Source organism: Bombina bombina, chromosome 5 (assembly GCF_027579735.1).
Source record: "Bombina bombina isolate aBomBom1 chromosome 5, aBomBom1.pri, whole genome shotgun sequence".
Lineage (NCBI taxonomy): Eukaryota > Metazoa > Chordata > Amphibia > Anura > Bombinatoridae > Bombina > Bombina bombina.
In genome coordinates this window covers 124,385,590-124,405,182 of record NC_069503.1, presented here as the reverse complement: position 1 = coordinate 124,405,182, position 19,593 = coordinate 124,385,590, and the positions used below count along the sequence as shown (strand labels likewise).

Sequence of the window (19,593 nt, the reverse complement as noted above, 5' to 3'; positions counted from 1 at the left end):
TGCTTATCATCCAGATCCTACACCTACATAACAATGCTTATCATCCAGATCCTACATCTACATAACACTGCTTATCATCCAGATCCCACGCCTACATAACACTGCTTATCATCCAGATCCTACACCTACATAACACTGCTTATCATCAAGATCCCACATCTACATAACACTGCTTATCATCAAGATCCCACATCTACATAACACTGCTTATCATCCAGATCCTACACCTACATAACAATGCTTATCATCCAGATCCTATACCTACATAACACTGCTTATCATCCAGATCCAGCACCTACATAACACTGCTTATCACCCAGATCCTATACCTACATAACACTGCTTATCATCCAGATCCAGCACCTACATAACACTGCTTATCATCCAGATCCCACGCCTACATAACACTGCTTATCATCCAGATCCTACACCTACATAACACTGCTTATCATCCAGATCCCACACCTACATAACACTGCTTATTATCCAGATCCCACACCTACATAACACTGCTTATTATCCAGATCCCACATCTACATAACACTGCTTATCATCAAGATCCCACATCTACATAACACTGCTTATCATCCAGATCCTACACCTACATAACAATGCTTATCATCCAGATACTATACCTACATAACACTGCTTATCATCCAGATCCAGCACCTACATAACACACTGCTTATCATCCAGATCCTATACCTACATAACACTGCTTATCATCCAGACCCAGCACCTACATAACACTGCTTATCATCCAGATCCCACGCCTACATAACACTGCTTATCATCCAGATCCTACACCTACATAACACTGCTTATCATCCAGATCCCACACCTACATAACACTGCTTATTATCCAGATCCCACACCTACATAACACTGCTTATTATCCAGATCCGACATCTACATAACACTGCTTATCATCAAGATCCCACATCTACATAACACTGCTTATCATCCAGATCCTACACCTACATAACAATGCTTATCATCCAGATCCTACACCTACATAACACTGCTTATCATCCAGATCCAGAACCTACATAACACTGCTTATCATCCAAATCCTACACCCACATAACACTGCTTATCATCCAGATCCTACATCTACATAACACTGCTTATCATCCAGATTCCACGCCTACATAACATTGCTTATCATCCAGATTCCACGCCTACATAACACTGCTTATCATCCAGATCCAATGCCTACATAACACTGCTTATCATCCAGACCCTACACATACATAACACTGCTTATCATCCGGATCCAACGCCTACATAACACTGCTTATCATCCAGACCCTACACCTACATAACACTGCTTATCATCCAGATCCAGCACCTAAATAACACTGCTTATCATCCAGATCCAACGCCTACATAACACTGCTTATCAACCAGATCCTACAACTACATAACACTGCTTATCATCCAGATCCCACACCTACATAACACTGCTCATCATCCATATCCTAAAACTACATAACACTGCTTATCATCCATACCCTACACCTACATAAGACTGCTTATCATCCAGACCCAACACCTACATAACACTGCTTATTATCCAGATCCTACACCTACATAACAATGCTTATCATCCAGATACCACACCTACATAACAATGCTTATCATCCAGATCCCACACCTATATAACAATGCTTATCATCCAGATCCTATACCTACATAACACTGCTTATCATCCAGATCATACACCTACATAACACTGCTTATCATCCAGATCCCACACCTACAAAACACTGCTTATCATCCAGATCCCACACCTACAAAACACTGCTTATCATCCAGATCCCACACCTACATAACACTGCTTATCATCCAGATTCTACACCTACATAACACTGCTTATCATCTAGATCCTACACCTACATAAAAATGCTTATCATCCAGATCCTACACCTACATGACACTGCTTATCATCTAGATTCTACACCTAAAGAACACTACTTATCATTTAGATCCCACACCTACATAACACTGCTTATCATCAAGATCCTAGACCTACATAACACTGCTTATTCAGAACCCACAACCTGCATAAAACTGGTCATCATCCAGTACCCCTCAACCTGCATAACACTGCTTATCTTCCAGATCCTACATCTACATAACAATGCTTATCATCCAGATCCCACATCTACATAACACTGCTTATCATCAAGATCCCACATCTACATAACACTGCTTATCATCCAGATCCTACACCTACATAACAATGCTTATCATCCAGATCAAACACCTACATAACACTGCTTATCATCCAGATCCCACACCTACAAAACACTGCTTATCATCCAGATCCCACACCTACAAAACACTGCTTATCATAGATCCTACATAACACTGCTTATCATCCAGATCCAACACCTACATAACACTGCTTTTCATCCAGATCCCACACCTACATAACACTGCTTATCATCCAGATTCCACACCTACATAACATTGCTTATCAACCAGATCCAACACCTACATAACACTGCTTATCATCCAGATCCCACACCTACATAACACTGCTTATCATCCAGATCACACACCTACAAAACACTGCTTATCATCCAGATCCCACACCTACATAACACTGCTTGTCATCTAGATCCTACATAACAATGCTTATCATCCAGATCCCACACCTACATAACTCTGCTTATCATTCAGAACCCACAACCTGCATAAAACTAGTCATCATCCAGTACCCCTCAACCTGCATAACACTACTCATCATCCAGATCCCATACCTACAAAACACTGCTTATCACCCAGATCCCACATCTACAAAACACTGCTTGTCATCTAGATCCTACATAACACTGCTTATCATCCAGATCCCACACCTACCTAACACTGCTTATTATCCAGATCCAACACCTACATAACACTGCTTATCATCCAGATCCTACACCTACATAACACTGCTTATCATCCAGATCCCATACCTACATAACACTGCTCATCATCCAGATCCTACATAACACTGCTTATCATCCAGATGCCACACCTACATAACACTGCTCATCATCTAGATCCTAAACCTACATAACACTGCTTATCATCCAGACCCTACACCTACATAACACTGCTTATCATCCAGACCCTACACCTACATAACACTGCTTATAATCCATATCCCACACCTACATAACACTGCTTATCATCCAGATCCCACATCTACATAACACTGCTTATCATCCAGAACCCACACCTACATAACACTGCTTATCATCCAGATCCTACAACTACATAACACTGCTTATCATCCAGATCCTACATAACACTGCTTATCATCCAGATCCTACATAACAACGCTTATCATCCAGATCCTACATAACAACGCTTATCATACAGATCCCACCCCTACATAACACTGCTCATCATCTAGATCCTAAACCTACATAACACTGCTTATCATCCAGACCCTACACCTACATAACACTGCTTATCATCCAGATCCCACACCTACATAACACTGCTCATCATTCAGATCCTACATAACACTGCTTATCATCCAGACCCTACACCTACATAACACTGCTTATCATCCATACCCTACACCTACATAACACTGCTTATCATCCAGATCCTACACCTACATACACTGCTTATCATCCAGATCCTACACCTACATAACACTGCTTATCATCCAGATCCTACACCTACATAACACTGCTTATCATCCAGATCCCATACCTACATAACACTGCTTATCATCCAGATCCTACACCGACATAACACTGCTCATCACCCAGATCCCATAGCTACATAACACTGCTCATCATCCAGATCCCATACCTACATAACACTGCTTATCATCCAGATGCCACACCTACATAACACTGCTTATCATCCAGATCCCACACCTACATAACACTGCTTATCATCCAGATACCACCTCTACATAACACTGCTTATCATCCAGATCCCACACCTACATAACACTGCTTATCATCCAGATCCTACACCTACATAACACTGCTTATCATCCAGATCCTACACCTACGTACACTGCTTATCATCCAGATCCTACACCTACATAACACTACTTATCATCCAGATCCTACACCTACATAACACTGCTTATCCAGATCCTACACCAACATAACACTGCTTATCATCCAGATCCTACACCTACATAACACTGCTTATCATCCAGATCCCACACCTACATAACACTGCTTATCATCCAGATCCTACATAACACTGCTTATCATCCAGATCCTACATAACAACGCTTATCATCCAGACCCTACACCTACATAACACTGCTTATCATCCAGAACCTACACCTACATAACACTTCTTATCATCCAGACCCTACACCTACATAACACTACTTATCATCCAGTACCCTACACCTACATAACACCGCTTATCATCCAGATCCTACACCTACATAACACTGCTTATCATCCAGATACCACACCTAAATAACACTGCTTATCATCCAGATCCTACATAACACTGCTTATCATCCAGATGCCACACCTACATAACACTGCTCATCATCTAGATCCTAAACCTACATAACACTGCTTATCATCCAGACCCTACACCTACATAACACTGCTTATCATCCATACCCTACACCTACATAACACTGCTTATCATCCAGATACCACACCTAAATAACACTGCTTATCATCCAGATCCTAGATAACACTGCTTATCATCCAGATCCCACACCTACATAACACTGCTTATCATCCATACCCTACACCTACATAACACTGCTTATCATCCAGATACCACACCTAAATAGCACTGCTAATCATCCAGATCCTACATAACACTGCTTATCATCCAGATCCCAGACCTACATAACACTGCTCATCATTCAGATCCTACATAACACTGCTTATCATCCAGACCCTACACCTACATAACACTGCTTATTATCCAGATCCTACACCTACATAACAATGCATATAATCCAGATCCCACGCCTACATAACACTGCTTACCATCCAGATCCCACGCCTACATAACACTGCTTATAATCCAGATCCCACACCTACATAACACTGCTTATCATCCAGATCCTACACCTACATAACACTGCTTATCATCCAGATCCTACATCTACATAACACTGCTTATCATCCAGATCCTACATCTACATAACACTGCTTATCATCCAGATCCCACACCTACATAACACTGCTTATTATCCAGATCTTACACCTACATAACACTGCTTATTATCCAGATCCTACACCTAAATAACACTGCTTATCATCCAGATCCCACACCTACATAACACTGCTTATCATCCAGATCCTATACCTACATAACACTGCTTATCATCCAGATCCTACACCTACATAACACTGCTTATCATCCAGATCCTACACCTACATAACACTGCTTATTATCCAGATCCTACACCTACATAACACTGCTTATCATCCAGACCCTACACCTACATAACACTGCTTATCATCCAGACCCTACACCTACATAACACTGCTTATCATCCAGACCCTACACCTACATAACACTGCTTATCATCCAGATCCCACACCTACCCAACACTGCTTATCATCCAGATCCTATACCTACATAACACTGCTTATCATCCAGATCCTACACCTACATAACACTGCTTATCATCCAGATCCTACACCTACATAACACTGCTTATCATCCAGATCCCACACCTACATAACACTGCTTATCATCCAGATCCTATACCTACATAAAACTGCTTATCATCCAGATCCTATGCCTACATAACACTGCTTATCATCCAGATCCTACACCTAAATAACACTGCTTATCATCTGGATCCTACACCTACATAACACTGCTTATCATCCAGATCCTACACAACACTGCTTATCATCCAGATCCTACACCTACATAACACTGCTTATTATCCAGAATCAAAATTAAAGGGACATGAAACACACATTTTTAAGCTCAGGAGTGTGCACATGTCTGCAGCACTATATAGCAGCAAGAATATTATACAGTTACAAGAGCAAGATGGGAGAACTTTTCCTGCCATGTAATGTTCTAGACCTGTGCATGCTACGTACATAGATATCTCTTCAACAAAGAATACCACAGGGGAAAAAAAGCAAATTTGACAACAGAAGTAAATTAGAAACCTATTTTAAATTGTATGCTCTGAATGACAAATTAAACATTTTTGGGTTTCAAGTCCCTTTAACTTAAAGGGACAATGAAGCTAAAATTAAACTTAATTTATTAAAAAAAAAACAGAATTTATGCTTACCTGATAAATTACTTTCTCCAACGGTGTGTCCGGTCCACGGCGTCATCCTTACTTGTGGGATATTCTCTTCCCCAACAGGAAATGGCAAAGAGCCCAGCAAAGCTGGTCACATGATCCCTCCTAGGCTCCGCCTACCCCAGTCATTCGACCGACGTACAGGAGGAAATATGCATAGGAGAAACCATATGATACCGTGGTGACTGTAGTTAGAGAAAATAATTCATCAGACCTGATTAAAAAAACCAGGGCGGGCCGTGGACCGGACACACCGTTGGAGAAAGTAATTTATCAGGTAAGCATAAATTCTGTTTTCTCCAACATAGGTGTGTCCGGTCCACGGCGTCATCCTTACTTGTGGGAACCAATACCAAAGCTTTAGGACACGGATGAAGGGAGGGAGCAAATCAGGTCACCTAAATGGAAGGCACCACGGCTTGCAAAACCTTTCTCCCAAAAATAGCCTCTGAAGAAGCAAAAGTATCAAATTTGTAAAATTTGGCAAAAGTGTGCAGTGAAGACCAAGTCGCTGCCTTACATATCTGGTCAACAGAAGCCTCGTTCTTGAAGGCCCATGTGGAAGCCACAGCCCTAGTGGAATGACCTGTGATTCTTTCAGGAGGCTGCCGTCCGGCAGTCTCATAAGCCAATCGGATAATGCTTTTAAGCCAAAAAGAAAGAGAGGTAGAAGTTGCCTTTTGACCTCTCCTTTTACCAGAATAAACAACAAACAAAGAAGATGTTTGTCTGAAATCTTTAGTGGCCTCTAAATAGAATTTTAGAGCACGGACTACGTCCAAATTGTGTAACAAACGTTCCTTCTTTGAAACTGGATTCGGACACAAAGAAGGTACAACTATCTCCTGGTTAATATTCTTGTTGGAAACAACTTTCGGAAGAAAACCAGGCTTAGTACGCAAAACCACCTTATCTGCATGGAACACCAGATAGGGCGGAGAACACTGCAGAGCAGATAACTCAGAAACTCTTCTAGCAGAAGAAATTGCAACCAAAAACAAAACTTTCCAAGATAATAACTTAATATCTACGGAATGTAAGGGTTCAAACGGAACCCCTTGAAGAACTGAAAGAACTAGATTAAGACTCCAGGGAGGAGTCAAAGGTCTGTAAACAGGCTTGATTCTAACCAGAGCCTGAACAAACGCTTGAACGTCTGGCACAGCTGCCAGCCTTTTGTGAAGTAAAACAGATAACGCAGAGATCTGTCCCTTCAGAGAACTTGCAGATAATCCTTTCTCCAAACCTTCTTGAAGAAAGGATAGAATCTTAGGAATTTTTATCTTGTTCCATGGGAATCCTTTAGATTCACACCAACAGATATATTTTTTCCATATCTTATGGTAAATTTTTCTAGTTACAGGCTTTCTAGCCTGAATCAGAGTATCTATTACAGAATCTGAAAACCCACGCTTTGATAAAATCAAGCGTTCAATCTCCAAGCAGTCAGTTGGAGGGAAACCAGATTCGGATGTTCGAATGGACCTTGAACAAGAAGGTCCTGTCTCAAAGGTAGCTTCCATGGTGGAGCCGATGACATATTCACCAGGTCTGCATACCAAGTCCTGCGTGGCCACGCAGGAGCTATCAAGATCACCGAAGCCCTCTCCTGATTGATCCTGGCTACCAGCCTGGGAATGAGAGGAAACGGTGGGAATACATAAGCTAGGTTGAAGGTCCAAGGTGCTACTAGTGCATCTACTAGAGTCGCCTTGGGATCCCTGGATCTGGACCCGTAACAAGGAACCTTGAAGTTCTGATGAGAGGCCATCAGATCCATGTCTGGAATGCCCCATAATCGAGTTATTTGGGCAAAGATTTCCGGATGGAGTTCCCACTCCCCCGGATGGAATGTCTGACGACTCAGAAAATCCGCTTCCGAATTTTCCACTCCTGGGATGTGGATTGCAGACAAGTGGCAGGAGTGATCCTCCGCCCATTGAATTATCTTGGTCACTTCCTCCATCGCCAGGGAACTCCTTGTTCTCCCCTGATGGTTGATATACGCAACTGTCGTCATGTTGTCTGATTGAAACCTTATGAATTTGGCCTTTGCTAGATGAGGCCAAGCTTTGAGAGCATTGAATATCGCTCTCAGTTCCAGAATGTTTATCGGGAGAAGAGATTCTTCCCGAGACCATAGACCCTGAGCTTTCAGGGGTTCCCAGACCGCGCCCCAGCCCACCAGACTGGCGTCGGTCGTGACAATGACCCACTCTGGTCTGCGGAAGCTCATTCCCTGTGACAGGTTGTCCAGGATCAGCCACCAACGGAGTGAATCTCTGGTCCTTTGATCTACTTGAATCGTCGGAGACAAGTCTGTATAATCCCCATTCCACTGTCTGAGCATGCACAGTTGTAATGGTCTTAGATGAATTCGTGCAAAAGGAACTATGTCCATTGCTGCAACCATCAATCCTATTACTTCCATGCACTGCGCTATGGAAGGACGAAGAACAGAATGAAGTACTTGACAAGAGCTTAGAAGTTTTGATTTTCTGACCTCTGTCAGAAAAATCCTCATTTCTAAGGAGTCTATTATTGTTCCCAAGAAGGGAACTCTTGTTGACGGGGAAAGAGAACTTTTTTCTATGTTCACTTTCCATCCGTGAGATCTGAGAAAGGCTAGGACGATGTCCGTATGAGCCTTTGCTTTTGACAGAGACGACGCTTGAATCAGGATGTCGTCCAAGTACGGTACTACTGCAATGCCCCTTGGTCTTAGAACCGCTAGAAGGGACCCTAGTACCTTTGTGAAAATTCTCGGAGCAGTGGCTAATCCGAATGGAAGTGCCACAAACTGGTAATGCTTGTCCAGAAAAGCGAACCTTAGGAACGGATGATGTTCCTTGTGGATAGGAATATGTAGGTACGCATCCTTTAAATCCACCGTGGTCATAAATTGACCTTCCTGGATGGTAGGAAGGATCGTTCGAATGGTTTCCATTTTGAACGATGGAACCCTGAGAAATTTGTTTAGGATCTTGAGATCTAAAATTGGTCTGAATGTTCCCTCTTTTTTGGGAACTATGAACAGGTTGGAGTAAAACCCCATCCCTTGTTCTCCTATTGGAACTGGATGAATTACTCCCATCTTTAACAGGTCTTCTACACAATGTAAGAATGCCTGTCTTTTTATTTGGTTTGAAGATAATTGAGACCTGTGGAACCTTCCCCTTGGGGGTAGTTCCTTGAATTCCAGGAGATAACCTTGAGAAACTATTTCTAGTGCCCAAGGATCCTGAACATCTCTTGCCCAGGCCTGAGCAAAGAGAGAAAGTCTGCCCCCCACCAGATCCGGTCCCGGATCGGGGGCCATCCCTTCATGCTGTTTTGGTAGCAGTGGCAGGCTTCTTGGCCTGCTTACCCTTGTTCCAGCCTTGCATCGGTCTCCAGGCTGGTTTGGGTTGAGAAGTATTACCCTCTTGCTTAGAGGATGTAGAAGTAGAGGCTGGTCCGTTTCTGCGAAAGGGACGAAAATTAGGCTTATTTCTAGCCTTAAAAGACCTATCCTGAGGAAGGGCGTGGCCCTTTCCCCCGGTGATGTCTGAAATAATCTCTTTCAAATCAGGACCAAACAGTGTTTTACCCTTGAAAGGGATGTTAAGCAATTTTGTCTTGGAAGACACATCCGCTGACCAAGACTTTAGCCAAAGCGCTCTGCGCGCCACGATAGCAAACCCTGAATTTTTCGCCGCTAATCTAGCTAATTGCAAAGCGGCATCTAGAATAAAAGAGTTAGCCAATTTAAGTGCTTGAACTCTGTCCATAACCTCCTCATACGAAGATTCTTTATTGAGCGACTTTTCTAGTTCTTCGAACCAGAAACATGCTGCCGTAGTGACAGGAACAATGCATGAAATTGGTTGTAGAAGGTAACCTTGCTGAACAAACATCTTTTTAAGCAAACCCTCTAATTTTTTTATCCATAGGATCTTTGAAAGCACAACTATCTTCTATGGGAATAGTAGTGCGTTTGTTTAGAGTAGAGACCGCCCCCTCGACCTTAGGGACTGTCTGCCATAAGTCCTTTCTGGGGTCGACTATAGGAAATCATTTCTTAAATATAGGGGGAGGAACAAAAGGTATGCCGGGCCTTTCCCATTCCTTATTTACTATGTCCGCCACCCGCTTGGGTATAGGAAAAGCATCGGGGGGCACCGGAACCTCTAGGAACTTGTCCATCTTACATAATTTCTCTGGAATGACCAAATTGTCACAATCATCCAGAGTAGATAATACCTCCTTAAGCAGTGCGCGGAGATGTTCTAATTTAAATTTAAATGTTACAACATCAGGTTCAGCTTGTTGAGAAATTTTTCCTGAATCTGAAATTTCTCCCTCAGACAAAACCTCCCTCCTGGCCCCTTCAGATTGGTGTGAGGGTATGTCAGAAACGTTATCATCAGCGTCCTCTTGCTCTTCAGTGTTTAAAACAGAGCAATCGCGCTTTCTCTGATAAGTAGGCATTTTAGATAAAATATTTGCAATAGAATTATCCATAACAGCCGTTAATTGTTGCATGGTAATAAGTATTGGCGCACTAGATGTACTAGGGGCCTCTTGTGTGGGCAAAACTGGTGTAGACACAGAAGGGGATGATGCAGTACCATGCTTACTCCCCTCATCTGAAGAATCATCTTGGGCAATATTATTATCTGTGGCATCATTGTCCCTACTTTGTTTGGACACTATGTCACAATTATCACATATATTTAAATGGGGAGACACATTGGCTTTCATACATATAGAACATCGCTTATCTGATGGTTCAGACATGTTAAAAAGGCTTAAACTTGTCAACAAAGCACAAAAAACGTTTTAAAATAAAACCGTTACTGTCACTTTAAATTTTAAACAGAACACACTTTATTACTGAATATGCGAAAAAGCATGAAGCAATTGTTCAAAATTCACCAAAATTTCACCACAGTGTCTTAAAGCCTTAAAAGTATTGCACACCAAATTTGAAAGCTTTAACCCTTAAAATAACGGAACCGGAGCCGTTTTTACATTTAACCCCTATACAGTCCCAGGTATCTGCTTTGCTGAGACCCAACCAAGCCCAGAGGGGAATACGATACCAAATGACGCCTTCTATAAGCTTTTTCAGTGGTTCTTAGCTCCTCACACATGCATCTGCATGCCTTGCTTTCCAAAAACAACTGCGCATTAGTGGCGCGAAAATGAGGCTCTGCCTATGAGTAGAGAAGGCCCCCATCTGAAAAAGGTGTCCATACAGTGCCTGCCGTTTTTTAACAACAATCCCCAAGATTATAATAACTATAAAGAGTTATAATCTGCCAAATATGCTTAGCAAAGTAATCGTTTTAGCCCAGAAAAATGTCTACCAGTTTTTTAAGCCCTTATAAAGCCCTTTATTCTTTTACTTGATCTAAGAAAATGGCTTACCGGTCCCCATAGGGAAAATGACAGCCTTCCAGCATTACAAAGTCTTGTTAGAAATGTGGCCGGTCATACCTCAGGCAGAAAAGTCTGCCAACTGCTTCCCCCAACTGAAGTTACTTCATCTCAACAGTCCTGTGTGGAAACAGCAATCGATTTTAGTAACGTTTGCTAAAATCATCTTCCTCTTGCAAACAGAAATCTTCTTCTCTTTTCTGTTTCAGAGTAAATAGTACATACCAGCACTATTTTAAAATAACAAACACTTGATTGAAGAATAAAAACTACATTTAAACACCAAAAAACTCTTAGCCATCTCCGTGGAGATGTTGCCTGTGCAACGGCAAAGAGAATGACTGGGGTAGGCGGAGCCTAGGAGGGATCATGTGACCAGCTTTGCTGGGCTCTTTGCCATTTCCTGTTGGGGAAGAGAATATCCCACAAGTAAGGATGACGCCGTGGACCGGACACACCTATGTTGGAGAAATAGAATTTAACTTTAGTATTAATTTTCTCTCTTTTTCTTTGTATCCTTTCCATAACAGAAAGTCTTGGTAGGTTCAGGAGTGTGCACGTTTCAGCACTAGATCGCAGCAGTGTTACCAATAATTGGGGTCGATTCCAATCTACAGGGAGTGCAGAATGATTAGGCAAATGAGTATTTTGACCACATCATCCTCTTTATGCATGTTGTCTTACTCCAAGCTGTATAGGCTCGAAAGCCTACTACCAATTAAGCATATTAGGTGATGTGCATCTCTGTAATGAGAAGGGGTGTGGTCTAATGACATCAACACCCTATATCAGGTGTGCATAATTATTAGGCAACTTCCTTTCCTTTGGCAAAATGGGTCAAAAGAAGGACTTGACAGGCTCAGAAAAGTCAAAAATAGTGAGATATCTTGCAGAGGGTGCAGCACTCTTAAAATTGCAAAGCTTCTGAAGTGTGATCATCGAACAATCAAGCGTTTCATTCAAAATAGTCAACAGGGTCGCAAGAAGCGTGTGGAAAAACCAGGGCGCAAAATAACTGCCCATGAACTGAGAAAAGTCAAGCGTGCAGCTGCCAAGATGCCACTTGCCACCAGTTTGGCCATATTTCAGAGCTGCAACATCACTGGAGTGCCCAAAAGCACAAGGTGTGCAATACTCAGAGACATGGCCAAGGTAAGAAAGGCTGAAAGACGACCACCACTGAACAAGACACACAAGCTGAAACGTCAAGACTGGGCCAAGAAATATCTCAAGATTGATTTTTCTAAGGTTTTATGGACTGATGAAATGAGAGTGAGTCTTGATGGGCCAGATGGATGGGCCCGTGGCTGGATTGGTAAAGGGCAGAGAGCTCCAGTCCGATTCAGACGCCAGCAAGGTGGAGGTGGAGTACTGGTTTGGGCTGGTATCATCAAAGATGAGCTTGTGGGGCCTTTTCGGATTGAGGATGGAGTCAAGCTCAACTCCCAGTCCTACTGCCAGTTTCTGGAAGACACTTTCTTCAAGCAGTGGTACAGGAAGAAGTCTGCATCCTTCAAGAAAAACATGATTTTCATGCAGGACAATGCTCCATCACACGCGTCCAAGTACTCCACAGCGTGGCTGGCAAGAAAGGGTATAAAAGAAGAAAATCTAATGACATGGCCTCCTTGTTCACCTGATCTGAACCCCATTGAGAACCTGTGGTCCATCATCAAATGTGAGATTTACAAGGAGGGAAAACAGTACACCTCTCTGAACAGTGTCTGGGAGGCTGTGGTTGCTGCTGCACGCAATGTTGATGGTGAACAGATCAAAACACTGACAGAATCCATGGATGGCAGGCTTTTGAGTGTCCTTGCAAAGAAAGGTGGCTATATTGGTCACTGATTTGTTTTTGTTTTGTTTTTGAATGTCAGAAATGTATATTTGTGAATGTTGAGATGTTATATTGGTTTCACTGGTAAAAATAAATAATTGAAATGGGTATATATTTGTTTTTTGTTAAGTTGCCTAATAATTATGCACAGTAATAGTCACCTGCACACACAGATATCCCCCTAAAATAGCTAAAACTAAAAACAAACTAAAAACTACTTCCAAAAATATTCAGCTTTGATATTAATGAGTTTTTTGGGTTCATTGAGAACATGGTGGTTGTTCAATAATAAAATTAATCCTCAAAAATACAACTTGCCTAATAATTCTGCACTCCCTGTAGTCATATTGTGTTTTTCACTTCACCATATTCCTTTTTCAACATAGGAATAATCACAATATAATAAAACTATTCTTGTATTGGAAAACTTGAAATTACAATAATATAGAACAGAAATATCATATAATATCATATCCAACACTTGCAGATGAGAGACCCCTTTGCCTATGGCAAGTAGAGAAAAATACCACGCCCCCTTGTATCTATTATTATCTGTTTTGGTGTGTCCCACTACCAGTTCCTGCCTATTTGTTGAATCATTTTCAATCACTATTTATGAAATTTTCATCAAGCTTCTTTTAAGATGGTATAGGGTAGTAGCCAGTAAGAATATTTAGGAGCCAGACAGTTGGATTTGTATATAGATATATGGAGAATAACCCAAAAGTGAGAACGATAGATGGTATCAGCTAGAGCAGGCTATGTGACCTTCCGATAAGCATCTGGAAGATTTGATCTGGGGCCCCCAACATGCTGACGTTTTAATGGGGATCAGTAAAACCGTTCTTAGAGCAGGCCTTTGGCTCTGGAGAGAACTTAAAAGACACAGAACAAATCACCCAACATCCCTCACCAATCCACCCTATGACGGCTCTACTATTTTGTCTCTCTGATTCACATCCACGTCGTTGGTACTCTCATGGGCTGAGACGTATACAAGATTTATATGATAGAGATGGCTTGGTGACGTTGGACACAGCTCGCGCTAGTGGGGAAAATCCTAAAACATTACACTAAGTACTTTCGGCTAATTTCTATGATCCGAACGTGGGGGTTCCCGAGGCAGGAACTTAGAGCATTGACGCAATGGGAGAGGAGATGACTTGCTGGCAAGCCTCTCTACAAAGACCTAACCGTTCACTATCAGTTGTTTTTAAACTCCCCCACCTTTGCTAAATCACATAATACTTTGGAGTGGGAAAGAGATGGGTATTAGCTTATTTTAAAATGGTATAGGGTAGACAACTGGGGTCATATGTGCATATATTGTGAATTGTGGCAAAATACGGAGATTATGGTTCCAAGTTGGGAGGCTCCTAATCAGTTAGGGCTAGTTAAAATTAAGTGTGGCCCTTTTTCACCTGGGACTGGATGGACTGCATAAACACGAGAAAACCCTGTGTATCCTTATTTTGCTGGTCACTAAGTTGGTGATAGCCAGGAACTGGCTGAGAGACACATGCATACCTCTGCAATTGGTGTTAGAGACAGTGACATATATGCGCTCCATGGAAGAATACTCTCTGAAGATGGAGGGTAGACTTGGTCTCCATGGTCTAATCTGGGCGACATAGGAGGAGTGGGAGAGGAATAAAACTTTAACTTGTCCAGTAGGATAGTCAATTGTTGGGCACGTGTATGTTAATGAGGGTTTTTTTTATTTGGAGGGGGGGGTTCCCCTTACCTTGCTTCCCTCTCTATGCCCTCCCCTCCTATCTTTTTCTAATAATTATAGCGCTATGGACAAAACAGTCTTGATTTACAATAGTTGTATATTTACAGGTTCTAGGCTAAGGGTTTCTTTTTCCCCAAAATACACCTTTATTAAGTTAATGTATAGTCTTTACGAATTATATGTTCACAAATTCTTATAAGAACAAGATAATGAGTAAAGTGTGGCCTTTCTTCTGCTTAATATATTACACCAACAGCACGAAGGGCCTTTGGGCCTCATCAGACCACATATGGACCTTATGTCTGCGCTGCCTAAACAAAGATATGAAGAAAGAAAGAAAGATAGAAAGAAAGAAAGATAGAAAGAAAGAGAGAGAGAGAAAGAGAGAGAGAAAGAAATAGAGAAAGAAATAGAGAGAGAGAGAGAGAGAGAGAGAGAGAGAGAGAGAGAGAGAGAGAGAAAGAATGTGAGAGAGAGAGACAGAGAGAAAGAGATACAGAGAGAAAGAGAGATTAGACTGAGAGAGAAAGACAGAGAGAGACAGAGAGAGAGCGCAGAGAATACTGGACAAGCAGAAAGAGAATGAGCGGACCGGTCAGTTGGTGACAGCGGCTGGGCAGCCTGTAGTAATTGTATTTTTTCATGTATTTATTCCGTTTTCGGTGACCAACAGCCATTATTGGTTGTAAACGGAGATTGAATACCATATGAGTTATTACAGCTCAGCTGTGTGTGTTATCAAAACAATCACAATCATCAAAATAAAGCCAATCCCATTTTTTCAATACTGAACAATTTTGGAAATGCTGGAATTGAGGCCAGCGTGCACATGAACGCTCCTGAGCCAACCTAGCTGGTCATGGAAAAAAGCTAAGTCTTAACAAATGATACATATATACAAAATAAAAGAGACACAAACAAAAAACAAGTCACTTCCACATCTGTATTAAATGGTTAAATGGACATCAAATCCAAACAAAATCCTTCATGATTCAAACAGAGAATACCGTTTTAAATAACTTTCCAATTTAATTATATTATCTAATTTGCTTTGTTCTCTTGGTATCCTTTGTTGAAGAGTAAAGCTAGGTAGAATCAGGAGCTGGGAGCCAGCTATTTATTGTTGGCTGCATATATATGCCTCTTGCGATTGGCTCACTTGATGTGGTTAGCTAGCTCTCAGTAGTGCATTTCTGCTCCTTCAACAAAGGATACCAAAGAATGAAGCAAATTTGATAACAGATGCAAATTGAAAGTTGTTTACAATTGTATGTTCTGTCTGAATCATGAAATAATTTGTTTGTGTTTCATGTCCTTTTAACAAATTTTTTTTTAAATTAAATAAATGCTGAAGCATGCAAAAAATAAAAGTTTTTCTTCTTTATGCTGCAAATTCATAAACCTGTCAGATGTATGTCTCTTTAAAAAGCAGAGCGCACATATAAGAAACGCACTCACCATTAAAGGCAAAATGTCTTCTGCGATGTGTAAGACGGTGGTCCCAGAGGTCCCGCTCGTTGCGTTCAATGCGCAAAACCAGCTCTGGCTTCTCCAGTGAATAACCTGGGGCGAGTGATGCAGTATGAGAAGCATATCCGGTATCTACTTGCTGGGGCTTTTATTTTAGATTTGTACAAACCAACACCTTTATGCTTATAATGATTTCAACAATGAAGGATGGGCAGAACTAGCCGTAGGAGGGACTGGAGGTTTAGGGGGATCTTATGGGATATAATGAGGGAGTGGTCAATTCATTCCACAGTTTTAACTGGTAAATATTACAAGGGAGGGCCAAGAAAGTTACATTATTTGTTAACTTTTTTTTTTTTTAAATGGTGGGAAAAAAACAAAAACATGTTTAAAAAAATTAAATAAAACATTTTTGACCTATATATAGTGTTCTTCAGAGCAACACAGCATACATTTTATATGAAATGAAGCTGAAAGTTTTACCATAATTCCGCTTGAAGCCTGCTGGCTATCAAATAAGGACCAGTGACTCTCAGTGTTCAGGTTAAAGGGACAGTCTAGTCAAAATGAAACTTTCATGAATCAGATAAAGAATGTCTGTGGAGTTATTTATAAATCAGCACTGATTGGCTAAAAGGCAATTCTGTAAATAGCACTGAGATAAAGGGGCAGTTTGCAGAGGCTTAAATACAAGGTAATTACTTGGTTATGCAAAACTGGGGTAATAAAGGAATTATCTATTTATTTTTTTAAAGGGACATAAACCAAGTTGGCATAGAGACAAAATATAATATGTACTTTAATTACTTTACCAGCAAATTTATACAGCAGTGCCTCGCCATTAACCCCTTCTTTTTAGTTTCTGAATTGTAAAGCTCTAACTCCCCCACACAATTCCTTTTATGGCTGTATCTATATCTATTGTTGTTTTGGTAGAAAGCAAAAGTGCATAGGGATTATCTGCTGGAGCATGCCTAGAAGCTGTAAACTCAGTTGAAAAAACAATTTTTTTATGCAAACTATTTATTAATTAATAACTATTAATTAGCCCTTTTAGGATATGCACAGATCTCAACTTAAGGACCAGCAACATACCCTGTACGTTGCTGCAGTCCGTGGCTTCTCTCTGCCGCAATCTCACTGAACGCTCCATGGGTGCGGCACTGCAGAAATAGATTTACAGAGTTACCGATGCAGAAAGGGCCACTCTGTGGCCCTCTCTGAAACGGACAGCAGTGGTTCCGATCGTTGGTGGGTGGGAGGGTAAAGGAGGGAGGTGGGTGGGCGGCCAATCGCTGTAGGTGTTGGGAGGAGAGTGGGTGTGGGTTGGACTGCTACGCCACGCTACAGGCATTTGGAAAAATAAACAACAACAAAAAAAACATGCGTCACAGTGAGTGGGAAGGAGGGAGGAGGGGCAATGAGGGGGATCTTATGTGGGATCCGTTGCCAGAAAGGGATCTAGGAGGGGGAGGGGGGTAGAGTATAGAGGGGGGGGGCAGCTACACTACAGTAAAAAAAGGTTTGGGTTTTTTTTTGTTTGTTTTTTTAAATCTGCCAAACTTGCAGCAAACTGGGTACTGGCAGACAGCTGCCAGTACCAAAGATGGCGGCAAATAGGTAGAGGGGAAGGGTTAGAGAGCTGTTTGGAGGGGGGGATACTACCCTGCAGAAAATATATCAAAATATTTATTTATTTATTTTTTAAATGTATTTTTACACTGGCAGACTTTCTGCCAGTGCTGAAGATGGGGGTGACCTTTAGGTGGGTGGGGAGGGAAGAGAGCTGTTTGAGAGGGGTCAGGGAGGGATCAGGGGTGGGATATGTCAGGTGGAAGGCTGATCCCTACACTTAAGCTAAAATTAACCCTACAAGCTACCTAATTGACCCCTTCACTGCTGGGCATAATACAAATGTGATGCACAGCGGCATTTAGCGGCCTCCTAATTACCAAAAAGCAAATAGCCATATATGTCTGCTATTTCTGAACAAAGGGAATCCCAGAGAGGCATTTACAACAATTTATGCCATAATTGCACAAGCTGTTTGTAAATAGTTTCAGTAAGAAACCTAAAGTTTTGAAAAAGTTAGCGAAAAAGTGAAAGATTTTTTTTATTTGATCGCACTTTGCGGTGAAATGGTGGCATAAAATATACCAAAATGGGCCTAGATCAATACTTTGGGTTGTCTACTAAAATATATATATATATATATATATATATATATATATACACACACACAGTATATACACACACAGTATATAGTTTTGATAGGTAAATATAAAAAAGGCTCTATTTCTGTTTAAATGTAGTGATGGCAAAAATGCTAAAAATGCTCTGGTCTTTTGGAGAAGTTTTTGTCTAAAATGCCTGGTCCTTAAGGGGTTAAACAATAAAAATTCTGGAGTAGCCTGTCTCTTTAACCAGTACTGATGACTCTCATAAAACCTTGCTTCTCTTCGGTTAAGATTAGCAATAAAATGCTATAATTAGAATACATTTTATGTATACACTTCATAAGACAATTTGAATCAGACATACCCACAGAGAGCAGAGACTCATAGTTCTCTCTCATCACCTCCCTGTAGAGGTCCCGCTCATGGGTTTCCAAGATCTGCCACTCTTCCCTTGAGAAATACACTGCAATGTCTTCAAAGGTCACTGGATCCTAGAGAATATATAAGAAGAGAGATCTTATGTACTAATAAAGAGACCAGACATGGGACAGCTTCAGTTACACAAACGTCCCAGAAACAGTAATATCTTCTCCAACACTGAGGGATCTCCAGCTACTCTAAGGTCCCAGACATAGACTTAACCCTTCCTACGCTACAGAAAAAGTCTTATACA

At 41.3% G+C, this 19,593-nt stretch overlaps 1 protein-coding gene across 1 annotated transcript in view; it reads right to left on the bottom strand.

Moving 5' to 3' along the window:
• Positions 1 to 19,593, bottom strand: part of LOC128660067 (uncharacterized) — a 279,471-nt gene that overhangs the window by 155,836 nt on the left and 104,042 nt on the right. The window contains exons 10-11 of the mRNA XM_053713672.1: positions 19,285 to 19,411; positions 16,732 to 16,836 (exon numbers count right to left, since the gene is read on the bottom strand). Coding sequence (XP_053569647.1) covers positions 16,732 to 16,836; positions 19,285 to 19,411 — 232 coding nt within the window. The remainder of the gene's footprint in view (positions 1 to 16,731; positions 16,837 to 19,284; positions 19,412 to 19,593) is intronic.